This window comes from Rhinoraja longicauda, chromosome 12 (assembly GCF_053455715.1).
Source record: "Rhinoraja longicauda isolate Sanriku21f chromosome 12, sRhiLon1.1, whole genome shotgun sequence".
Taxonomy (NCBI): domain Eukaryota; kingdom Metazoa; phylum Chordata; class Chondrichthyes; order Rajiformes; family Arhynchobatidae; genus Rhinoraja; species Rhinoraja longicauda.
This window is the reverse complement of record NC_135964.1, coordinates 1,016,817-1,043,234: the sequence shown is the minus strand read 5'-3', so window position 1 is coordinate 1,043,234 and position 26,418 is coordinate 1,016,817. Positions and strand designations below refer to the sequence as shown.

At 45.4% G+C, this 26,418-nt stretch overlaps 1 protein-coding gene across 9 annotated transcripts in view; it reads left to right on the top strand.

The window, feature by feature from the left end:
* dmd (dystrophin) overlaps positions 1–26,418 on the top strand; it is a 1,595,363-nt gene that overhangs the window by 1,206,319 nt on the left and 362,626 nt on the right. For all 9 annotated transcript variants that reach the window (XM_078408877.1, XM_078408870.1, XM_078408878.1 and 6 more), the window contains one exon: positions 19,000–19,117. In XM_078408877.1, coding sequence (XP_078265003.1) covers positions 19,000–19,117 — 118 coding nt within the window. The remainder of the gene's footprint in view (positions 1–18,999; positions 19,118–26,418) is intronic.

Genomic DNA, 26,418 nt, shown 5'->3' with positions numbered 1-26,418 from the left:
TTTTCTGACTGACCAGTCGAATTATGTACAATTATGTGAATTATATGATATTAATCTTGTAAATTTCTAATTATTTGGCAATTATGTGCTTCAGGGAAAGATTATGTCTCATTAAAAAGCATTCAGAACAAAGGCAGTTTGAATTAGTGATAAATTCATTCAAGTTTTGAAGTTTTGTAAAATTACGTGGCTCCTGTTCTCCACTGGTGTCCCAGCCACATTCCTTTTCCTTTGAGCATTTGTCTGAGTTGTCGCCCAGTCTGAAATTTCCACTCTTTTTCCAGACTCCAATCACCAGAGCATGTCCAGAGATTGTATAATTCCTGAAACAATTTAAAATTGCTCAGAAATTGGAGGTGGGATCATGTGTGCTATTTTCTTTGCATAAATAGCCTTTCCAAAGCAATTTTGTCAATATTTTGCAGTATGTTTGTTCGTTTCCTGTTGAAGTCACATTAACTGAGTATTTCCTGTCATGGTTTTCCCACGTGCTTATGTCATTTCCATGTTATATTTTATGTTCCCAATTATGCCATTGATACGTTTGACAACCATTAATTACTGAATGGAAGAAATTGGATCAAAAAGTTATGATTTCTGACTTTATTTTTCATTTACAATTTATCATGCGGTATATTGTGGAAAGGAGTGAATCCTGTGTGGTTCAAAGGAACGTCACCAGGATCTAGAACAGAGAGTATAGCACAGCACGGGAACAGGCATCTTTGGCCCACAATGTCTGTGCCAAACATGATGCCAATTTAAACTAATCGCCTCTGCCTGCACATGATCCATATCGTTCCATTCTTCCCATTCCATGTTAACTCAGTCTGTCAAGGCCTAAAAGAACTGCTGGTTGCTATCCCATTCCCATTCTGCCCTTAATGTCCCAGGCCTCCTCCAGTGGCAGAGTGAGGTCACATGAGGACTGGAGGAAGAGCACCTCGTATCCACTTGGGAAGCATGCAACTCAACGGTATAAACATTGAAGGTAGACACAAAATGCTGGAGTAATTCACCGGGTCAGGCAGCATCTCTAGAGAGAAGGAATGGGTGACGTTTCGGGTTGAGACCCTTCTTCAAACATTGAATTCTCCAACTTCAGGTACCAAACCCTGTCTTTTTCGCCCCTTCCCTGTGCCCCACTGGATGGGCACCTATTTCTCTCACAATATTGCCCCCCTTTCCTCTTTCTCCTGACCCATTCTACCTATATCCATGCCTCTGGCTTCACACTTTCTCATTGTCTCCTTATTTCACAGCCTTTTGTCTTTTCATCCCTGGCCTTTATCCATCCATCTGCAATCAGACCCCCCTCACCTAAGGGCGGCAGGGTGGCGCAACGGTAGAGTTTCTGCCTTAGAGCGCTTGCAGCGTCGAAGACCCCGGTTCGATCCTGACTAAAGGTGCTGTCTGTACAGAGTTCGTACGTTCTTTCCGTGACTGTGGGGATTTTCTCCGAGATCTTCATTTCCTCCCACACTCCAAAGACGTACAAGTTTGTAGGTTAATTGGCTTGGGTTTGTATACTTGGTATAAGTGTAAATTTTCCCTCGTGTGTGGAGGCGTGTGTTAATGTGTGGGGATCGCTGGTCGGTGCAGACTCGGTGGGGTTTGTCCTGCCCCCACTTCACTTCCAGCTTCCCCCGACCACAATCAGAGTTCTGACTCTCAATATCAAGTGTTTTATTGTCTTGAAACAGGAAAATGAAAGTTTACTTGAAGCAGCACAACAGACATGTGAGCATTGTTCTCAGCAGATACCATAATAAACGACAAATGTAAATTCAATATAGATTCATTGATGCAATCTCCACTGCAATGGACCACTTGGGCAATAAAAGGCCGTACATCAGGTTGTTGTTCATAGACTAAAGCTGGGCGTTCAACACCATCATCCCCTCCAAACTGGTTACCAAGCTCAAGGAAAGTTCCTGTGAATCCCCGTCGTACTTCACCTATCCATGTTCTCTAGAGATGCTGCCTGTCCTGCTGAGTTACTCCAGCACTGTGAAACGTCACCTATCCATGTTCTCCAGAGATGCTGCCTGTCCCGCTGAGTTACTCCAGCACTCTGTGAAACGTCACCTATCCATGTCCTCTAGAGATGCTGCCTGACCCGCTGAGTTACTCCAGCAGAAGATAGATGCAAAAAGCTGGAGTAATGCAGCGGGCCAGGCAGCATCTCTGGAGAAAAGGAATAGGTGACATTTCAGAGACCCTTTATTGGACCTAACTGCAATTCCTTCTATCTTCGGTGTAAACCAGCTTCTGCAGTTCCTTCCGACACTTTGTGAGTTATCCAAGCACTTTGTTTTGCCTTTCTAAAAGTCTCTTCATATTATCATTATGTTCTTTATGAATCACCACTGTTTATGATGATAATCGGAGTGACTGCATTCTGTGATGCTGTGATTGAGATTGCGGCCTGTGATGAGCCTGCTTGCAGTTCCCAGCTCATTCTTTGCCCATTCACTGCCCCGTTCTCCCACCCAGTTTGGATATGGCCCCTGCTGATCACTGGTCTTATCCTGCACAACGGCAGTGGTTTGGATATGGCCCCTGCTGATCACTGGTCTTATCCTGCACAATGGCAGTGGTTTGGATATGGCTCCCTGCTGATCACTGGTCTTATCCTGCACAACGGCAGTGGTTTGGATTTGGCCCCTGCTGATCACTGGCCTCATCCTGCACAACGGCAGTGGTTTGGATATGGCCCCTGCTGATCACTGGCCTCATCCTGCACAACGGCAGTGGTTTGGATATGGCTCCCTGCTGATCACTGGTCTTATCCTGCACAACGGCAGTGGTTTGGATTTGGCCCCTGCTGATCACTGGTCTTATCCTGCACAACGGCAGTGGTTTGCTCATCTGTGGCTGATCACAGATCCTGGCCTCATTACAACACTCACCACCCAGAGCATGTATCTGGCCCAGTGATGAGTTTGATTTTTGTTCAGTGGGTAAATGGCATAAGGAGCTGACAGTTGAATCTTGTATTCAGCGTTGTTGCCAATAATGTGTCCTCCTAACGTTTTCGATACCTAAAGCAGAGTTTTCGGTAAATTCGCATGACATTACGATATTAATAAAACTGTTTCAAAACTATTTCACTCAAACGAGAATATTGCCAAAAAATACCAAGTACCCCCAGCTTGGCTGGAATGTGTTAACTGGCCTTCCTTTACTAGCAAGAAATAACTATTGCTAAAATCATCAAAGCTTGTGTAAACCATGAAATAAAGCCTGAGGAATTATATTTTTCTTTGGATGAGAATCTGATGAGAAACATTTTCTAAACCGTGTTTCTTTCCTCATAAAAGGTATGAAATTGTGCCTACATAACAAGTTTAAAACTGCCTTCATTCTTGAGCTAGCAATTTAAACCTCTCTCTGAGTCTCGCTTCTTGCTGTCTTTTCCCCCAGCTATATCTGTAGATTGTGCATAGTGAATGTGATGCTATATATATATAGTGAAGGTGAACTAGCATGCACAATCTACAGTATCTGAGTTGCTTTTGGGTTACTTGTTGACCCTGAGCTGGCGTTCATGTTTCCATGAACACGCAGGCTAAGCTTCCAAAAACACTGCATCAATGCAAGTCTTTCAGTCGCGTGGTCAGCTTTCCTGTGTTCTGGGTTGGCTTTCTGCTTTCACTGGAGTTGGCACCTTGGACCAGGCAGCAGGTGCTCTGAAACTGACAAAATCCAAACACAAAGTCATTCACTGATCAGGCAAATCGGTCATCTGATGCTTTTGACACCAATTTGGGCCCTTTGTAAATGAAGAATAATCTTGCCAATTATTAAGCTATTCCATGCATCTCCAGTATTTTTTTTTCAGTTGCCTTCCGTCTTTTTATGTGATTAACCTGAAACCAAAACTGTGTGACAACAGCATGTGCTTCATTTAGCAAATGGTTCCAGAGATGAGGTTGCGTGGATATTTTATGAAAGGTCAGAGAACATCTTATTTGTACTCCCTGGTCTGGGCACTTACTGTACTTATCAGATCAGTGAATGCATTAATCTAACAATCAGGATAGCCATGATGTAGAGCTCCTTAGCCTTTCTCATTTGTTAAAGGAGATTTCAACATGGTGCCTTTGCTACCTGTGAGTGTTATGGCTGAGATTTGATTGCTTATTCGCTGAAAGGAATGATTCTCGTTAGAATATGACCATCAGTTTGCCAACTATATTTGATATCTAATGTGACTTGCAGCCTTTCAATCTCCCTGGTGCATGCCAAATATTTGATATTTTATTCACAGTGCAGCATATTTAGGCTGTTCCAGTTGAATAAAATGTTTCCACGCATTTACAAGGCATGTGAATTGAAGACTGCAGAAAGCGTGAAGGGTGTTGACAATTAGTAATGCTGTATCATGTTATATAGAACAGGTGGCTCTTTGTGTGGGAAGGAACTGCAGATGCTGGTTTACACTGAAGGTAGACACAAAATGCTGGAGTAACTCTGCGGGACAGGCAACATCTCTTGATAGAAGAAATGGGTGATGTTTCAAGTCGAAACCCTTCTTCAGATGAAGGGCCTCGACCCGAAATGTCACCCATTGCTTCTATCCAGAGGTGTCTCTATGTGCTGAAACGGCTGGTAGTCTACCTTTGTACATTCTGAACTGGAAGTCTGCTACTTGTGGTGCTGGGAAAGGCTCCAGTGTAGTGGTCAGAGGCCCCATAGCTGGAACACCTATGACAGTCTTTGCACATGCTCAGTGACACATTTTTCAAACTCAGCAAAACAGAATACGACAAACAGGACCTCAAACTTGGCATAGAGCTTAAGGTTTACCGGGTAGCCTTAATCCTTTCTCTTCTGTCTGCTTCTGAGACTTACAACACACAGCATAATGCTGTGGAAGCTGCCAATGCAATCTCCACAAAATCCTTCAAATTCACTGGCAGGATAATCAAACCAAAATCAATGTCCTCTTCAAAGCCAAATTTGAATGCCAAAGCCAAATTTCCCAGAACTGTTACCTCAGTTAAACCCTGTCAGCTCTTTGCCACCTTATCTAAGGGCGGCACGGTGGCGCAGCGGTAGAGTTGCTGCCTTACAGCGAATGCAGCGCCGCAGACCTGGGTTCGATCCTGACTACGGGTGCTGTCTGTGTGGAGTTTGTATGTTCTCCCCGTCACCTGCGTGGGTTTTCTCCACGATCTTCGGTTTCCTCCCACACTCCAAAGACGTACAGGTTTGTAGGTTATTTGGCTTGGTAAATGTAAAGACTTGTCCCTAGTGGGTGTAGGATAGTGTTAATGTGCGGGGATCGATGGTCGGCGCGGACCTGGTGGGATGAAAGGGCCAGTTTCCGCACTGTATCTCTAAACTAAGTTCCATTGTCTGGCAACATTGTTCCCATTCCTGGCAGTAGACTCCCAAAATAGACACTCCAGTACAAGCTCTGTAATGGGCAAAAGATTACTGGGAAGATAGAGAAAGAGATTCAAGGATGTTATCAGTCTCTTGCCAGCATTGGGTCACCACAGAACCAAGGTGGAAGCAAATCCCTCAAGTCTTTGACACTACTCCACAATTAAGTCGAGTATGTAAGCTATTGGTTACCACAAGGTCAGGTTGAAGACAGTGGCAAAACGGTACAATGTTCGAGCTCTTTTAGACCGTTGCTCGTCAGTACAATCTGACGTCCAAGGAGGCGTGAAAAGCCACCAGTCTGGAGATGGTATTAAAGAAGAGTAACAATGTACTGAAGAAGGGCCTCGACCCAAAACGTCACCCATTCTTTCTATCCAGAGATGCTGCCTGTCCCGCTGAGTTACTCCAACATTTTGTGTCTATCTTCAGTAGAAACAGCGTGTGAAAGGTTAAAAAAAAAGCCACAGAAATAGCGTTTGAGATGGTGAGATGGGTGAGATGGATGCTGCAAGCCACTTCAGTGAGATCCATTAGGTCCGGTGAGTGGCAAAGACAGCGTGGGTGCAAGCCATGTGGGTGTGAAAGCAGCAGACCATATTGTGGATGTTAAATGGATCCACCCATCCTAAGTAGGCCTCTTCAAGATAGCCCAATGCCATAATTCTCACAGAAGTCCCTGACGATGGAAGCTGCTGACAAAAACAGAAGTTTGCGCCAAAGGCAAGGAAGGGAATCCATGGGCCAATCTAAGGCCCCTGGCTGACCATGGGTGATGCATCCTGGGTGTTGGCTGCTTGCTCCAAACCTTGGCTAGAGCAGCGTCGATGTGTGGTGGGATGCCAGCCTGGGCGATGTCACATGAAGGACAGGCTGTTGCCCATCCAGCACGTCCCTCCTCTCCACGTCGCTGATCGATCCAAAGTAACAGCAGAGCCGTTACAGTTTGGCACCAGCGCTGTCGCAGGAGCTGCCGGAACGAGGTTGTAGACAACGACCAACTGCCTTAGGAACTCCGACTCTGAATTTTTCTTGAGGTTTACTCCTGGAGCCTTTTCCATGACTGGATATGACCACAAGGCAGTGGAGATTTTAGATCAGAGTTTTTCCTCCTAGATGGACTGCCTTCCCAGGCGGACGAGCCTCATCCGCCTCATCCGCCTTCCCAGCCGTTGTGACGCTCCACTAAAGTCAGCCATCATCCTCCGCCTGTTCCACGGTTGTCTTGGTTGGATTGCTTTTTGCCAGGGACCTCCCCCTTGACCTTACCGCCATGGGTGACCCTACCAGGAGCGTAGCTCCAGACGGCATCGCTCTCAGGATCTCAGGACCACACAAGCATCTCCACCACCACAAGGTGACAATCCACAGAGAAGATCCATGGACCAATCTCACCTTAATTGGGGATGAAGAAGTGGAATTGCTTTTGCAAACTGACTTTGTTGCGCACCAGAAGAGGAAGTTACTCAGTACATTCAAAGCCACTTTATCAATTTAGAATAAATGCATGTGTTAATATTTTCTCAAGCTGATTGTTTGACAGCCAGGAAGTTTGTCGGAAATAGTTCTTCTTTCTACTGGGAGTGTGCAAAATGGTGTTCGGCACCAATGCAGAGGGGGCATACCAGGTTTTGAGTAAAGTAACCTGTTGGGTTGCAGTGGAGATGGATGGGTCCAGTTGTGAGCACGATGAAGAGGGTGCACCAGCAATCATAGTTATGAATTTGATTCCGTCACTCAATTAAGCGACAGTATGTGTGAAAAATTTTCAACGCTGGGCACCAAAGAGTCTCTGGCGCTGTAAGGCAGCAAGTCTACTGGTGTGTCACTGTGCCTTCCCTACTGTATGAGATCAAGCTCAGGTTGAGCCAGATGCCATGAGTGGAAGCTATGGTGATGCAGAGACCATTGGGTGGTGATAAAGATCGAACACTTGGGATGTCAGCTCAAAGTAGTGTAATTAGAGAAGGTGAAAGCAGTTGTGACCAAAGCATTGTGAGTAATCCAGAGAGGGAAGGCAGGGACAAGGGCCATACTCCACAGGATGGAGGAGTGGAAGTCAAGGCGCAGGACAAAGGGAGAACAGAATCTTGGAAGCGAGGAGTCAAGAAATAAGCAAGTTAGAAAATGGCAATATTGGTGTAAGGTGTTTTATAATAAGATAAAGACAACTGTAACAATGTAGTGGTTCATAAGCATTTTAGTCAATGCTACATTTAATATGACGGATTATGTTTAAAAGTATGCAGTATTATATATTTTATCCTCATGCATGGTTAAAGTCATAATTGTAACACAAAATATCAGATTAATTATGCCTGAACTCATTTGCAAATATGATTGATAGGTATCAGTATTGGAATGGATGCTTAAAGATGTTAATTTTAGATTATACTGTACATTTGTGAATTAAGATTAAGAAAATTAGTATGTTTATGTGCAGTTAAACTAATAATTGTATATATATATTTCAGCAAATAATGAGTTAATTATCTGAAATCACATGTCAATAATTCTGTGATGTAATTGCACGTTTGTAGATAGCTAATGGTTTGGACAGGTCTGTTGCTTTTTTGAAGGAGAGAGTTGGATAGTGTATATGACTGTGAGTGTAGTTTCTCAAACTATGTACACCTAGGGGCTTGACATTGTGCACTGTGTTGTACCTGCAGCTTCTGTGATGTGTATGTTGACTGCCTTTGCTGATAGCTCCAATTATGTTGCTGTACAGCAACACACAAGGGCCTCTGGATGCAGTCCTGCTTTGATTCATCAACAAACAGACCATCTGGTTATTCATGGACACACAAGGAACTGCAGATGCTGGTTTTCAAAAAAAGACATAAAGTGCTGGAGTAATTCAGTGGGTCAGACAGCATTTCTGGAGAATATGGATAAGTGACATTTCTGACTCGATACCTCACCTATCCATGTTGTCTCGAGATGCTACCTGACCCGATGAGTTCCTCCAGCACAGTTATTCTTGCCAGGACTAGAGAGGCTGATCTATACAGAAAGGTTGAGTAGACTGAGACAACATTCCTTGGAGCGCAGGAGGATGAGGGGTGATCTTATAGAGGTGTATAAAATCATGAGAGGAATAGATCGGGTGGAAGCACAGAGTCTCTTGCCCAGAGTAGGTGAATCGAGGACCAGAGGACATAGGTTTAAGGTGAAGGGTAAAAGATTTAATAGGAATTTGAGAGTTAACTTTTTCACACAAAGGGTGGTGGGTGTATGGAACGAACTGCCAGTGGTGGTAGTTGAGGCAGAGACTATCCCAACATTTAAGAAACAGTTAGACAGGTACATGGATAGGACAGGTTTGGAGGGATATGGACCAAACCGAGGCAGGTGGGACTAGTGTAGATGGGACATGTGTGCAAGTTGGGCCGAAGGGCCTGTTTCCACACTGTATCACTCTATGACCTTCTAAAAAGTGTGATACTTCTGGAAACAGAACTGAAACAGGTACTTGCCACAATCGCTTGGTTCAGGTGAGTGCACAATGCTCACGTCTATTTCAGATAGTAATTAACAAATTATTTCTGAATATTCAGACTTTAGACTCAACTGACAAACTTTCTGACATGTCTGATAAATCATCAAGCCACACAGGCTTTATTGGAAGGTTTATTGGAAGGTTGTTCCAATGCATGGTATCATCATTGCTTAAGTTCTACTTGGGAAATAGCTCTTTCTGACTTGGCTTGTTGAGTTAGATACTTTTAAATTAAGTTGTTGTGAATTTCTGAAACATCTTGAGGGTTTATCTATTGAATGGAGACATCCATAATCTTCAGTGGATCCTCCAGCGATTATCTTGCATCATCAGAATACTGTCAATGCCTCTGAACATTTACTTTGCCGTTATATCGTTTGATGGTGAAGCCAGCACTCTTTAGTTTGACAGTTTATCACAAGTCTGATGAGGCAGTAAAAATAAACCTCAATAAGAAATCCAATTAGCAACTGCCTTTTAGTTTTGGTTTTGAATAAAAACAAAATCATGATGCAGGTGATGTTTAAATTCTGATATGCATAATTTTGGAGGATCTGTATAGTGAAAGAAGTTTAGTTAGGAGATACAGCATGGAAACAGACCTTTCAGCCCACTGAGTCCACACCCACCAGCGATCCCTGTACACTAACACTGTCCAACACACTAGGAACAATTTACAATTTTTACCAAAGCCAATTAACCTACAAACCTGCATGTCTTTGGAGTATGGGGGGAAACCGGAGCACCCGGAGAAAACCCACATGGTCACAGGGAAAACGTACAAACTCCATACTGTTTAATAGGGTTTTTGTGGAAAAGCAATTTGGAGAGCAGAGAGTAGGTGTATTCAGCGGGACAGGCAGCATCTCTGGAGAGAAAGAATGGGTGACGTTTCGGGTCGAGACCCTTCTTCAGACCCTTCTCGACCTGAAATGTCACCCATTCCTTCTTTGCAAACAACATCCCTTGCCTTTTGCAGTATATTCCTTTGGCCACATTTTCTTCAGTCATGGAAGATCACAAAATTACTTTATTTGCAGATGATGTCTTAATTTGTCTTACTAGACCATTGGAATCCTTAAGACATTGTGGCCTTCCATCACAGTGAGGAGAGGACTGGAGGAGACTCACTGTGATGGATGTTTCTTTGATGGATGATTCTTTTTTTGTGTGTTTTTGGGGTTGGGTGGTTTTAGTGCCTGTTTGATGCTTTTATTGTTGGACTGTGTTTTGGGGCGTTTTGGGGTTGTGTGATTTGAATGCCTATTTAATGCTTTTATTGTTGGACTGTGTTTTTGGGGGTTTTTGGGGTTGGGTAATTTGGGTGCCTGTTTAGTGCTTTTATTGTTGGACTGGGTTTTTGGGGGTTTTTTGGGGGTGTAATTTTGATGCTTATTTAATGCTTTTGTTGTTGGACTGTGGGTGATTGAATTAACATTTTGTTCAAGATGGCCGCGCCGTTGTGTTTGGCTGCCTGCCACTGTATGTTTCTTTTTTTTCCTAGTCAGATGTGCAGCACTTTGGTCAACGTGGGTTGTTTTTAAATGTGCTATACAAATAAATTGACTTGACTTGACTTGACTTCTCTCCAGAGATACTGCCTGCCCCGCTGAGTTACTCCAGCATTTTGTGTCTACCTTTGATATAAACCAGCATCTGAAGTTCTTTCCTACACAGTAGGTATATTGTTGTATATCCAAACAGTAAAACTTTGTGCCTCAAGGAATATTTCCATCACATTTACCAACAAGAATCGAGGAGAAAGTAACATGTGGTGTAATCAAATAGTTGAATGGGGCCTTGAATGTATTATCCTTCTGTATGATGGTGCAATATCATTAAAGTCCATGGATGGCCTGTGGCAATTGTATACAAAAGCACAGTTTAAGATTTGCATATGGTGCAAAGCATTGTGCACCTTGTAGGCTGATCAAGATTCAAGTTTTCTCCTTGTTCAATAATACCCCAAAATTTGTGAGATTCCTGTTTTTTTTAATGTAAATGTCATATTATAAAGGTTTAAACAAACACCATGCAACTTGTTCAGATACTCCGAGTTGTTATGAACGGGCCTCGGCCATATTAGTATGACAACATTTCATGAACCCCACGAGGAGATTTGTCTGGCCCCATTTTGGTTCTCATCAGTATTGGCGAATGCTGCCAAAAGAGATATTATTCTCTTTGTTGATTGTAACAATTTAAGCAGAGTGCTTAATTCACATCTGAAAGGCAAATGACGATAGATTCTGGCAGAACCATAACGTGTGATGTGCTCCTGGCTCAAATTCATTGCTATTTTTCAGTGTTCATATTCGTTGACCATGTGGGCGTGGCTGTGTTCTGCAGCTGCGGCTCACCGGCAGTCTCTCTGTCTTTTTTTTTGTTTTTTTGTCTATTGTCATCGTTTAATGTACGTTTTGTTTTATTTTTAACTCTGTGTATGTGGGGGGGTTGGGGAAAACCTTTTTTCAAATCTCCTCCTCAACGGAGATGCGACCTTTACCGTGTCGTATCTCCGTTCGCGCTACGGCCTAACATCGTGGAGTCGGCGGCCTCCAGCTGGGATCGACCTTGAAGACTCCGGTCGCAGGGCCTGGACTTACCATCTCGGAGGCTTCGGCCGTGGGCCCTGCAGACCGCAACATCGGGAGCTCGCAGGTCCCTGGCTGGCGACCGGTTTTTGGGAGCTCCAGCCGTAGCAGCTTCAACCGCCCCGAAGTGCGAGGTATGATCGACCCGCTCGCAGGCCCTTCATCGGCCTGCTCGGCTCGGCCCTGGGACTTACCATCGCCCGGTGGGGGCTCAGGACCTTCATCGGCCTGCTCGGCTCGGCCCTGGGACTTTCCATCGCCCGGTGGGGGCTTCAAAAAGTTGGGAGCCTCGGTCACCTCGTGGCACCATGGGAGAAGAAATCAGGAGGAGATAAGACTTTGCCTTCCATCACAGTGAGGGTGTGCCTAGAGCAATCACTGTGATGGCTCTTTGTGTAAAAATTGTGTAAAAATTGTATCTGTGTGTCCTGTGCTTTTTGTTGTCTACTGCCGGACCCTGACGTGAGAGGACGCTGGCGTTGTTTATTCGCCGCTTCTCCGTTAGGATAGTTTGTCTGTTTGTTTTTATGTTTGATTGTTTATGTAAAGCGCTTTGAGCACCTGATAAGGCGCTATATAAAATAAATGCTTATTATTATTATTATTATGTAATCTGTCTCTCTCTTACTCTATCTCTGCCTCACTCACTCTTCCTCTCTCTCTCTCTCTCTCTCTCTCTCTCTCTCTCTCTCTCTCTCTCTCTCTCTCTCTCTCTCTCTCTCTCTCTCTCTCTCTCTCTCTCTCTCTCTCTCTCTCTCTCTCTCCTTCCCTCTCCCTTTCCCCCTCTCCCCTTCTCCCCTTTTCCCCCTCCCTCCCCTTCTCCCTCTCTCTCCCCTTCTCCCTCCCCCTCCCTCTCCCCCTCCCTGTCCCCTTCTCCCCCTCTCCCTCCCTCTCTCTTTCCCCTTCACTCTCTCTCTTACTCTCTCTCTCTCTCTCTCCTGCTCAGGGCCTTGAGTCCTGGCAACAACCTCGTAAATCTTCCCTGCGTGGCGGTCCCTGGGGATTGGGCCACTCCCTGGGTCAAATCTCTCGGCACTAGATGGACAGGTCAGGGAGGATGGCCTTAAGCTATGGGGTTTCTGGGAGGGGCAGAGATTTTCCTTTATTCTGCCTGGTGGCTTGGAGTTGAGCAGATGTAAATAAACACATTCCTAAATACAACCGGTGTCTTGCTTCATTCCGCACTCGACACTACACCTGCATCCTTTCCAAATTGACAACATCCTTCCTATAACATGGTGCCCCCAACTAAACGCAATACTCTAAATGCAGCTTCACCAACGTCTCATGCTGAAACATTTGGAGGCCCCTGATATAGATGACAAGCAGTAATGGGCCCTGCACCATATCCTGAGGCACACCGAGACTGGTCACAGGCCTCCAGTTTGAGAAGCCTCCTTCCACCATTTCCCTCTGCTTCCTTCCATGAAGCCAAGTTTCTATCCATTCAGTTATCTCTCTTTGGATCCCGTGCAATCGAACCTTCCAGAGTAGATCTCATCCTATTTTGGGTGAAAATTACAAAATCCCTTCTACATTATGGGGGGAAAAGTGGCATGGAAGTGCTTTTTCCTACCTGTCAACGGCAAATGACAAACCATGCACTCTCTGAGTGAATTATTTCAGTGGAAAGCAATTGTTAATCCTGTCACAGGTCAAAGATTATTCACACGGTTCAAATAAACCAGCTATATTATGAGAGATTATACTCTGGGCACATTTTTTTAATGTTTGTCCATCATTATCAGCTTATGCCCAGCCCATAGCTACCTGGTTTGTCAAAACATTAAATCTTCTGCAACAAGATCAGATGCTGAAGTGAAGGAATCAATAGTCAATAGTCATTTATTTGTCACATACACATAAATGTGTAGTGAAATGAAACATTACCCGCAGTTGAACAATAAGACCAATAAGAATAATCAATAAAAATGCAATAACACGTACAATCATAAACCAACACCAAACAAAAAGAAACATCCATCCATCACAGTGAGTCTCCTCCAGTCACCTCCTCACTGTGATGGAAGGCCAGAATGTCTTTTCCTCTTCCCCTGCTGTCTTCTCCCGCGGTCAGGCTGTTGGAGTCGGGGCAGTCGGGGCTCCCGACATTGAAGCCCCCGCCGGACGGAGAAAAATCCCGCTGCCTATTCCAGGCCGTGCCGGACGGTGAAAGGTCCGTGGCGGGCCGACCCAAGCCCCGCAATTCTGGGCGGGCGAAGACGCTGCCGCTGCCGGAGCTCCCGATGTCGGCCCCCACCCAGGGGCCTGCGGGCTTCCGACGTCCAGGCGGCCCGCGGCGAATCCTCCGGAGACGAGTCGCAGCCGCTCCCGCAGCATCCAATGGCAGCCAGTGCCGCAGGTGGTGAGTCCGGGCCACGGGCTCTGCGAACCAGAGCCCAGGTGGTCCCAGGTGCATGGCCGGTGGTAGGCCGCAGCGGGAACGGAGACACGACACAGAAACAAAGGTCGCGTCTCCGTTCGGGAGAGACAGTGTTACAGTTCCCGTTCCCTCCCACCCCCCCCCCCATAACATACAAACACTACACCATATTAAAACTACAATTCATACAAAAACAACAAAAAACACAAAAGACAAACGGACTGGAGGCAAGCCGCAGCTGCCAGGGCAGCGCTGGCTCCTCCTCTTAGCCCTCTATAAGCACGAGATTAAATCCCTCTGACTATTCTAGGTCATTTCAGTTACATTTCTGTCACGTTTAACAATCGCGTTGATGAATTTGCTTTTTGTTATCTTTTTTAAATGATTTGGCCTGTTCATACATGCCATCTAATAAAGGTCAGAATAGCTGATCAGCAGATTCAAGATAGGTGATGTTTCAAAACTTAACGAATCACTGGAAATAGCCTGATGAAAGGGGTGCAGACAAAGCAGCTGTTTGAGGCAATGAAATAAATTAGATCATGTTTTGTTGAATTGCCTTTTGTATTAGGATGATGTTCCATTCTTGATCAGCTTTTTTCATGGAAACCGAGTAATGTGGCACATAAATGGTGGAGGCAGACAATTGCATTGAGAATTCTATGGGACACAATCTTTCTCATGTTTTGAGCGACAACTTTATCTTTTGTTTGGACATTTTTTCTCCAAGATCTTCGGTTTCCTCCCACACTCCAAAAATGACAGGTTTGTAGGTTGATTAGCTTGGTATAAGTGTAAATTGTCCCGAGTGTGTGTAGGATAGTGTTAATGTGCGGTGATCGCTGGTCGGTGTGGACTCGGTGGGTTCCAGGGTCTGTATCCGTGCTGTATCTCTGAACTAAACTAAACTATTCTTTTATGGTTAATTTTGACAAAGGAATTGGGTAGGAGCTCTGTCTTGGTTGAAATTAAGACTAACTTGTACAATGGTCTTGACTGTAAATATCAAAGCAAAAGTTGTTATTTCAAGCGAGGGTGAGGAAGGAAATGCCTTAAGCTCACCATCTGGTAAACAGGCTGGTGTTAGAGAGCTGATGGATAGGAAGATCAAGTCCATGAAATTGCATTTGAGAGGCAGTATAACCATATGTGAAAAATGTACGATTAGAGCTTAATGTATGAGTGATAATGATTTGGAAAATGCCTTAAGATTTAAATTGTAGATGATGAATCACTGCCCATTGACATGGTGGAACTGGATATTGCCGCATAAACAGTGGAAATAGAGCCTTCATGCAATGATTGTGAACAGAACAATGTTTGACATTGATAGACTTCTGGTATCCTTAAACACCTGATAATGGAAAAGTGTAGCCGGGATTAAATAACATGTACACCCATTGCAACGACACACAAATTGCAAGTCGTGTACAAATATTTTCTTTCTTTAATATTTTCTTGTTACATGTAATTCTGTCATACTTTCTCTGCGATTATTAATTTCAAAACAACGAGGTGTGCGGACATGGGTACTCCAGGTGTTGGCCATCACTGGGCTGCTGCAGAATATTTATCTTGCACATTTGACTATTTTGTCCACTGCTGGAGAAATGCCTGAGTTCCTCAGCCCTGTTCCAACTGCATGCTAACAATGCTGTCTTCCATCTTACCACAATGGAGCTGAACTCAAGCAAATCCCACCACGATGCCGGAAAAGACTTAAGAACAAATCCAAAAGGCAAAAAAGAGGATGTGTAGGATGCTGGTTTACACCGAAAACAAACAGACACAAAATGCTGGAGTAACTCAGTGGGACAGGCAGCATCTCTGGATAGAAGGAATGGGCGACTTTTCAGGTTGGGTCAAGACCCTTCTTCAAACGTGGGTTATCCTTGCCAGATAAGGTAAAGGAGAATCCTAAAACATTCTATAAATAAGATTGTGGACGAGCACAAGGCTTCTCTACTAAAGGGATGAAAGAATGCCATGTAGTGTGTTTCACAGAAACATGGCTTACTTTCCAGACTCCCCTTCTGCCCGAAGGTTTCTTGATCCATTGCATGGTGTCATCGGGAAAAGGTGAGGTGGTCTCATGGTAAATTCTCGGTGGTGCTCAGACATGGCGGTCTAGTCCAACTCTTGTGTCACCCACCTGGCACATCTAGCCGTGAAGTGTCAACCCTTCTACCTCCCAAGGGCATTCCTTCTATTATCACAACTACAGTCTACATCTCACACCAGACTACAGTCAGCATCCTGCCCTGGCCAGGAACAACACAACAGACGGCAACAAACATCAGATGGCATGCCCTCGTGACTTCTCCATTATTGCCAGGGACTGCAGCAATACTAACTTAAAGGGGAATTGGGTGAATGCACAATCATTTACCCAGGCTAAGTAAATTAACAACCAGAGCTTTGAGGGAAAAGGGGAAAGATTTAATGGGAACCTTTTAGTTTAGTTTAGAGATGCAGCGCAAAAACAGGCCCTTCAGTCAACCGTCCATGCCGACCAGGGATCCACGAACACAAACACAATCCTACACACACTACGAACAGTTTAACCAAGCCAATTGGCCGACAAATCTGCATGTCTTTGGAGTGTCACTAAGGAAGACACAAACAATCTCCCAGATGTTCTAGTGGACAGAGGTCCTAGGGTAACAGAGGAACTGAAAGAAATTCACATTAGGCAGGAAATGGTGTTGGGTAGACGGATGGGACTGAAGGCTGATAAATCCCCAGGGCCTGATGGTCTGCATCCCAGGGTAGTTAAGGAAGTGGCTCTAGAAATCGTGGTCGCATTGGTGATCATTTTCCAATGTTCTATAGATTCAGGATCAGTTCCTGTGGATTGGAGGGTAGCTAATGTTATCCCACTTTTTAAGAAAGGAGCGAGAGAGAAAACGGGAAATGATAGACCAGTTAACCTGAAATCAGTGGTGAGGAAGATGCTGGAGTCAATTATAAAAGAAGAAATTGCAAAATATTTGGGTAGCAGTAACAGGATCATTCTGAGTCAGCATGGATTTATGAAGGGGAAGTCATGCTTGACTAATCTTCTGGAATTTTTTGAAGATGTAACTAGGAAAATGGACAAGGGAGAGCCAGTGGATGTAGTGTACCTGGATTTTCAGAAAGCCTTTGATAAGGTCCCACATAGGAGGTTAGTGGGCAAAATTAGAACACATGGTATTGGGGGTAGGGTACTGACATGGATAAAAAATTGGTTGGCAGACAGGAAACAAAGAGTAGGGATTAATGGGTCCCTTTCAAAATAGCAGGCAGTGACTAGTGGGGTACCGCAAGGCTCGGTGCTGGGACCGCAGCTATTTACAATACACATTAATGACTTAGATGAAGGGATTAAAAGTAACATTAGCAAATTTGCAGATAACACAAAGCTGGGTGGCAGTGTGAACTGTGAGGAAGATGCTATGAGGTTGCAGGGTGACTTGGACAGGTTGTGTGAGTGGGCAGATGCATGGCAGATGCAGTTTAATGTGGATAAATGTGAGGTTATCCACTTTGGTGGTAAGAACAGGAAGGCAGATTATTATCTGAATGATGTCAAGTTAGGAAAAGGGGAAGTACAAAGAGATCTGGGTGACCTTGTTCATCAGTCACTGAAAGTAAGCATGCAGGTACAGCAGGCAGTGAAGAAAGCTAATGGCATGTTAGCCTTTATGACAAGAGGAGTTGAGTATAGGAGCAAAGACATCGTTCTGCAGTTGTACAAGGCCCTGGTGAGACCGCACCTGGAGTATTGTGTGCAGTTTTGATCTCCAAATTTGAGGAAGGACATTCTTGCTATTGAGGGTGGATCACTAATTTCCGGAATGACTGGACTGTCATATGTTGAAAGACTGGAGCAACTGGGCTTGTATACACTGGAATTTAGAAGGATGAGAGGGGATCTTATTGAAATATATAAGATTATTAAGGGATTGGACACGCCAGAGGCAGGAAACATGTTCCCAATGTTGGGGGAGTTCCGAACCAGGGGCCACAGTTCAAGAATAAGGGGAAGGCCATTTAGAATGAAGATGAGGAAAAACTTTTTCACTCAGATTGAAAATCTGTGGAATTCTCTGCCTTAGAAGGCAGTGGAGGCCAATGCTCTGGATGCTTTCAAGAGAGAGTTAGATAGAGCTCTTAATGATAGTGGTGTCAGGGGGTATGAGGAGAGGGCAGGAACGGGGTACTGATTGTGAATAATCAGCCATGATCACATTGAATGACGGTGCTGGCTCGAAGGGCCGAACAGCCTACACCTGCACCTATTGTCTATTGAGTGTGGGAGGAAACCGGAGTAAACTCCATGTTGAGAGCACCCGTGGTCAGGATCGACCCTGGGCCTCTGGCGCTGTAAGGCAGCAACTCTACCGCTGCGCCATTGTTCCGCCCTGCCCTATCTTTTCTTTTTGTAATGTCCAAAAGCAATCTAGTGCCTCTGACCACATGGTAATGTGGAAACTGCCATGCAAATGGATGTTTTGTCAAATAATGTGTATATATTTAATTTTATCCACTACATTATGGATATAGATGAAAAACATTTTTTTGCCAGTAACCATGAAATCGAGGATCAACACAGGCTATTAATTAAAAATTGATAGCTAAGTTTGGAATAGTAGCTGAGAGCAGCAGATGTGAATGCACACATGGGCAAATCTCGTGGCATTTTCAAAATTGTCATTGAGTCACTTTACAATCCGTCGAGTGGATTTGTAAACCTTGCACGTTTGCGTTCATTAATTTTATTAATATTGGCAGTGTCGAGTCCGTCACACCACATCTGGAAACCAATGTTTTTTTGCCTGTATCACAGGGAGTAAGACTGCTGCCTTGTGAATGCTTTTCCTTGTTTAGAGTGTAAGAAAATAACTGCAGATGCCGGTACAAATCGAAGGTATCACAAAATGCTGGATTAACTCAGCGGGACAGGCAGCATCTCTGGAGAGAAGGAATGGGTGACGTTTCGGGTCAAGACCCTTCTTCAGACTGATGTCAGGGGGGGGCGGGACTTTTGTCCTTCTCTCCAGAGATGCTGCCTGAGCCGCTGAGTTACTCCTGCATTTTGTGTCTACCTTCATGATTAAGAGCCATCGTTCTTCCTTCTCCAGGCCACTCTGCAAGACTTGGATCAAAAGCGCCCTCAGCTGGACGAGCTGATCACTGCAGCACAGAACCTGAAGAACAAGACGACCAACCAGGAAGCCCGAGCCATCATCACAGATCGCAGTAAGTACTGGACAAGTGCACCGCCACATTGTGCAGCTCTTGTACATCTGTCCATCTGCAGCCTGCACTGGAGTGACTCAACTTAAAATGCTATTACTTCACTGGACAATTCATATTCAGTGAATAAGACGTGCTGCCTTACAGCGCTTGCAGGGCGGAGATCCGGGTTCGATCCCAACCGCGGGTGCTGCCTGTGTGGAGCTTGTACCTTCTCCCTGTGACCGCTTGGGTTTTCTCTGAGATCTTCAGTTTGCTCCCACACTCCAAAGACGTACAGAGTTGTAGGTTAATTGGCTTGGTATAAGTGTAAATTGTCCCTTGTGTGCATGGGGTAGTTTTAATGTGCGGGGATCACTGGTCGGCACGGACTCAGTGGGCCAAAGGGCCTGTTTCCGAGCTGTATCTTTAAGCTAAACTAAATTAAAATAAGCTGAAGAATATAGATGTAGATACAAGGAATTGCAGATGCTGGTGTACAATAAAAGACACCAAGTGCTGGAGTAACTCAGCAGGTCAGGAAGGATCTGTGGAGAGCATGGATAGGTGATGTTTTGGGTTGGGACTCTTCTTCGGACTGATTGTGTGTTGGGGAGGGGAGGGGAGAAAGCTGGAAGAGAGGAGCAGGTCAAAGCCTTGCAGTTAATAAGTTGATACAGGGGAATGTGGTGTTTGTAAGCAGACGGTAGGACAAAGGCCAGAGATGAAAAGACAGAAGGTGTGAGACAAAAGGACTGAAGAGTTGAGAATTGTGAAGCTTGAGGAAGGAATGTGTAGAGAGAGGGAGGCTTTTGTAGTTATCTAAAATTGGAGAATTCAGTGTTCACACCACTGGGCGATAAAGTACCCGTGGAATATGAGGTATTTTTCCTCCAGTTTGTGTGTGGCTTCACTCCGGCAACGGAGGAGGCATAGGACAGGAAGGTCAGGACGGGATTGATTGCTCATGATTTGTATGAGTGTACAAAACGGGTTGAGGTTTGATGTCATTAAACCTTATTCTGCACGGGTAAGTAAGGCAGAAGCATTGGAGCCAATTGGAGCCATACAGCTTCCAATTTCCAACAAGGATGTGACTGGAAAAGTAACAGCATCCTCTGCAGTTTTTCAAACTGCTCTGCTAAATAAGGCAAATGTATGACATTGGAAGAAATGTTCCCAGTTTCACTGCCGTGACTGAACAGGTAGACCTCGCTGGACTGAGAGGGATTCCAGGTAACTTCTGTGGGGTGATAAACAGCAACAGACTGGAATCCCTGCTTCTGATGACCTTTGCTGTGGGTTGGTGAATCTTAGACAGTCATAGAGTCTTAGAGCATGGAAACAGGCCCTTCAGCCCAACTTGCTCACACCGGCCAACATGCCCCATCCACACTAGTGTCACCTGCCTGCGTTTGGCCATATCCTTCTAAACCTGTCCTATCCATGTACCTGTCACAATGTTCCTTCGTACCTGCCTCAATGTTCCTTCGTACCTGTCTCAATGTTCCTTCGTATCTGTCTCAATGTTCCTTCGTACCTGTCTGGACTACCTCCTCCAACAGCTCATTCCATAGCTTTGATGACCATCAAACGGCAAGAAAGTTGGTGACACGGTTTATTTTGTCGCATGGGAAATAACAGTGAATGGGTAGCTGACGTAGACTGTAAATCTGGCTCAGCCTGAGGAACGAGCCCTGTTGTTGCTGAACAAACAGAACCAGCACTGAACCTAGTCGGTCTGTTCTGGTGCGGAAACCTGTCAACTATTCCCAGCACTGAACCCTATCCACCAGTCCAACACCTTGTCACATCAACCCATCCCATCAAAAAATCCCATCAACTATTTCTGTTGCCACAGATCATCAACCTTTCTTGGCACTGTGCCTCATCAACGCATCCCAGCATCAAAACTCCTGCACCATTCCCAGTGCCGAAATGTATCTACCAGTCCTAATGCCACATGCCTCATTAACCCATCCTCGGCAACCAGAGCCAACATCAAAGGCCATTACAGTCACTGTGCTTCACTATCAATGCCAGTGCCAAACCCTATTGTCCCGTCAATATGTGTCCAGTGGTCTCACTGCCCCATCCCAACAAGTGTTCTCATCATTCTGCCTCATCAACCAGTCTGCAGCACGGTGCCCCATGAAACGGTCCCAGCTCCCTCACCAGTCAGTTATGCCCCATTGAACAGACCCAGTGCTGCCCCAGTTACCAGTCCAGGCATTGAGCACCCATATCCTTTTATGGCTTGTAGGCACAAAATGCTGGAGTAACTCAGCGGGTCAGGCAGCATCTCGGAGAGAAGGAATGGGTGTCGTTTCGGGTCGAGACCCTTCTTCAGTCAGTTCGATTTTAACCAGCATCTTCAGTTTTTTTCCTACTCCTTTTATGGCTTCACTGTCCAACAAGAAGCCAGTGGCCTCCCCAGCAAAGCTGTCTGGGAGGATCAATCTTTCAAAGCACTTGGATGCCTTTGTTTCTTATTTTGAGGATGTGGCCTCGTTGCCTCATGCGGTTGAAATGTAAATGACAGACTAACCTGTCAGAACTCAAGGTTCGTGTGTGAGAGGATGGAAGATTTTTGGAGAGGTAAGAGTGAAATGTGGAAGAAGGAGACTCAGGTGACGGCTCAGGAAGGCTTGTCACTCGGCAGGGCCCGACAGAATGCTCGTCGGACAGCACAACCAAGAGGATACTGGAGCTGTTGGGCGTGTGGACCGAGGGCCTGAAGGAAGGTCAACTGGGATAATGCCTCCAGTGCCTTCAAGGTCACTCCCGGGACATGAGGAGAGGGACGTCGGTTCGTGGGCCGATCCGGTTGACGGCGACGGAAGCGACCCGGCAGGAGCCTCGGGATTACCTGGATCGGGAACCAAGCGCGCGGACGACCAGAATTTGGACTTTGAAATGGCGCCTGCAGGTGTAAATATGCAAAAAGAATCTCACTGTGCAGTTGCATATGTGACAAATAAAACACTGTAGGTCAGTGTTGGCTGGCCTTCACTCGAGCTCACCACTCGTCTCTCTCCAGTTGCTGCAAAGCAGGTAGCATGCCTAATTCACCGGTTATGGCAGCCAGCTCATGCTAACCATCCTGTTGATCGGGCACAACAACAAAGGATTTTAAAGCGCTTCTGGGTATCCTGGAGATGTGAAAAATGGGCTACAAAACCAGCTGCTTCCTTAATGATGTGATGCAAAGCTTTTGTTCTTGAGCCAGCCACTGTTTGTCCTGTACACAGTGCCCTGAAGAAGCGGCCAGCTGGCCCAATGTGATGAGTCCCTCCCAGTCTGGATCTGCCTTTACTCGCCACATGTCCCAACATTCCTACCTCTGCAAAATTGACAACTTATCATTTCCAAACATTCTTTTCCCTTCTGTCATTCCTCTTCTTGTTTCTGTTGTTTTAGTCCTAAACTCAGGCTTCATAGGTGCCTTCATTTTTACCCCCTGCAGGCGCATTGACGAGCATTAAAGGTTTAGAAAGTGGAACGTCCTGCTTCCTAAACGTTTGAATAGCTGACATTGACACCACATGGAGTGATGGCCTCACTATCTGTCCACACAATGTTGTGCGGGAAGAATCATTGTTCGTTTCTTGGGGCAGAGCAAGTTGGGACCACACTTTGAATACTGTATATAGCTGTGGTCACCTTATTGAAAAAGGATATCCTGACTTTGGAGCTGATTAAAGAGATTCACTCGGCTAATTCCTGGGATGAGAGGTTTGTCCCATCTTCAGGAGTGAAAGAAATTGGACCTCTGTGGCTTGGCTTTGGAAGAATGAGGGATGATCTTATTAAAATATGTAAGATCCTTGCAGGACATAACAAGAGATGTTTCTAATAGCAGGACAATGTTGGACATGGAGACAGAGGGACAAGACTAGGGGGAGGTCATTTCAAACTTGATGCACAGGAACTACTTTGAAAGGGTGATGAATCTTCAAAAGTCTCTGTCAGAGATAGTTGTGGATACATGATCATGGGGGATCATTTAAAGAGAAAGCCGATGATTATTTGAAGGACCAGTGAATGGAGGGTTCTGGGGAATGGAACAGAGGAGGGGTTGAGGCCTGGGGTAGATCAGCCACAAAGGCATTGAATGGCAGGACAGGCATGAGGGATTGAATGGCAGTTCCTGCCCCCATATTCCTGCGTCCCAGGCCTTGCTCCAGTTATGCACTGACTGCCTCTTTAGTTGGTGCATTGTGAATGTGTCAAAGGACATGTTCAATCAAAGTTCAAGAGTACTGCAGCATAAAACCACATGTAGCAACAAATCGAACCATTATCTTTCATCTATATACAAAAACTCGTGTTTGTTTGTTTGTTCCTGAGCTATAGCCAAAACGGTACACGATAGCGTGACAATTTTAGACCTACCTTACTCACCATCATCCCTTTGGTGCTAATGGAAAAGGTTTCATTGAAATTGGTGTTATATTTTTTAAGTTATTCACATTTTAAAGTTTAAATCTGTCTCCAGGGGAGGGAGGAGGGGATAAGGGGGGTTGAGGGGGTAGAGTTGGGGGGGAGAGGAGGAGGGAGGAGGGGAGGAGGGGAGGGAGGAGGGGGGAAGGGGAGGGAAAGGGAGGGGAGAGGGGAGGGGGGGAGTTGGGGAGGAGAGGGTGCTGCACCATTGCAGGAGAGGTTTGGGCCCAACGGGTCCACTTGGTCTGGTCAGTCATAAAAACAAGAGTTCAGAAGAGACAGTTACTTTCTAATCTATTTATTTTATTGTCAAACCATTATAGTGCAAAGGTTCGGAACTTCAGTGTCATGTTTGACCCAGAAATTGGTTTTGGCCACCTATCAGTCTATCCCGATATGCCAGAAGGAATGCCTGCTGCAATGTGTATAGTATCACTGAAATATTCACCTACCTCTTTATCGAATGCCTCTCCTGCCCATCTCTGTTTTGTTCACCTTCATGTCGAGGGACTTCCACGCCAATGTCTGAAACTGCAGCTTTGCATTTACCACTCACAAATGTGCACTGTCTGTGAGTTTAGCAACAACTTGATTGAATAATACTTCAGTTTGTTTGCAAATCCATCCATGTTCTCATCTTTCTCTGCCTCTGTGATCTCTTTCAGCCTTTTCACCATTCATAATCGCTCATTTTGACTATTTGATCATCCTTAAATGTAATCACTCTACCACTGATGACCATCCTTTAACGGCCAAGTTCTCAAATTTCTTCCCTGAACCTTTGTACATTTTTACCTCTCTTTATTCCGTGAGATGTTCCCTAAATTAACCCTACTATTTCATTTAACTATTTCGGTTACCTACCCTAGTGCCTCCTTGCATGATTTAATGCAAACTTTGTGGGGCTTTGCCCCTACGAAGAGGCATGGAATATTTTACTATGGAAAAAGCATTGTATAGACTCAAGGCTGTATTGATGTTACATAGCGACAGCTTAAAACTTAACTAGCATACAACACATGCATGTGGATAGAGGATACAGAGAACTAACTGTCAGTGAGGCAAGATGGTGAAGAAAGATGTTGAGAACATACTCATGGAATATGATGAGCCAAAACATTATGACCACCTGCCTAATATGCTGTTGGTCCTCCATGTGCCGCCAAAACAGCGCCGACTCGCCGAGGCATGGACTCTACAAGACCCCTGAAGGTGTCTTGTGGACCAAAACATTAGCTTACTTGTCTTTGGAATGTGGGAGGAAACTGGAGCACCTGGAGAAAACCCACGCAGTCACAGCGAGAACATACAAATTCCATATAGACAGCACCCATAATCAGGATTGAACCTGGGTCTCTGGCACTGTAATGCAGCAACTCTACCAATGGACCACTGTGCTACACCTGTGGGAGAGTTGTTCTCTTTTAAGACTTCCACCCAAGTCCTGTATTGTTTGTGTCTTGTGAAGTTGTGCCCAGGCCAATCTAATCAACATAATGACATGAACCACACTTAGGATCATGACTGCACTGTGTGCAAAACACACTCTTGTGCAGCAGGTACTGCTCACACCAAACACCTGAGGAAAAGAGTTTAAAAAGAGCTCAACTGAGAACATTCAATGGCGAGATGATTGATTTACAATCGCCTACTGAAGCTTTGCAAGGTGTCTATCTGAAGCCAGATGCTTCTTTCGAGCCCAGAGCTGTTTATCCTGGCAATAAACCTAGAACGGCAGGAATTGTCCACCCCTGCCAAAAAACAATCAGTGCACCTAATGAGGCTAACACAATCATAATCATACTTTATTAGCCAAGTATGTTTTGCAACATACGAGGAACTTCATTTGCCATACAGTCATACCAATAAAAAGCAACAGGACACACAAAATACATGTTAACATGAACATCCACCACAGTGACTCCTCCACATTCCTCACTGTGATGGAAGGCGAAAAAATGTTCAATCTCTCCCTTCTTTGTCCTCCCACGGTCGGGGGCCTCGAGCCTTCCTTTTGACGGGACGATCTTGACTCCCATAGCTGGCGGCGGGCCTTCCCCGTCGGGGCGATCCAGCTCCTGCATCGGGGTGGGGAGGGGGATCTCAGCTCCCCCACGCCGGGCGCCGGGACCAGTCCAACCTCGTGCAGCTTGGTGCTCCCGCCCGGTCGCAACCCGAGACTGCGAGCTCCTTGATGTTAAAGTCCACAGGTTGCGGTTGGAGCGTCGATCCCAGGCAAGGTATTGCACGCTCAAATGGTGTCCACGCCCCCGCGGGGGCTCAAGGTCAGTCCCAGGCAAGGCCTCCAGCTCCACGATGTTAGACCGCAGAGCGACCGGAGATACGATCCGGAAATACGATCCGGAAAACAATCGCATCTCCGGCAAGGTAAGAGATTGAAAAAAAGTTTCCCCCGACCCCCTCCCCTGCCCCCCACGTAAAACAAAACAGAGAACATTTACACAAACTTTTTAAACTTACCAAAAATAACAAAAAGAGTTTGAAAAGGACAGACAGACTGTAGGCGAGGCAGCCATCCTGCACCACCCCCTGGTGACAGTGTGCTTTCAGGAACTGATTCTGGGCTGTTTTTGGCTCTTCTCAAAGTACTGCTGTCAGTTTTTAAAGTGGAATTATTTTGTTTAATTTGGGGTTTTTTCGCATTTGATGGCACCAAAGCTGTTAATTGCCTGTTTGTCTTGGTAATAATCCAGTGGCCAAAGCAGCTGAATGGGGCAATGGCCTTCACTGCCCTGTTGACTCCATTGCAGAAACAACTATCATTGCTCCACATGCCAAACCGCACATTTAGTTAAGCACTCGTCCCATTTAATCATGGTTTTCAGGGCCAAATTGCTTTCTGTGTTTCATAAAAGCTCAAA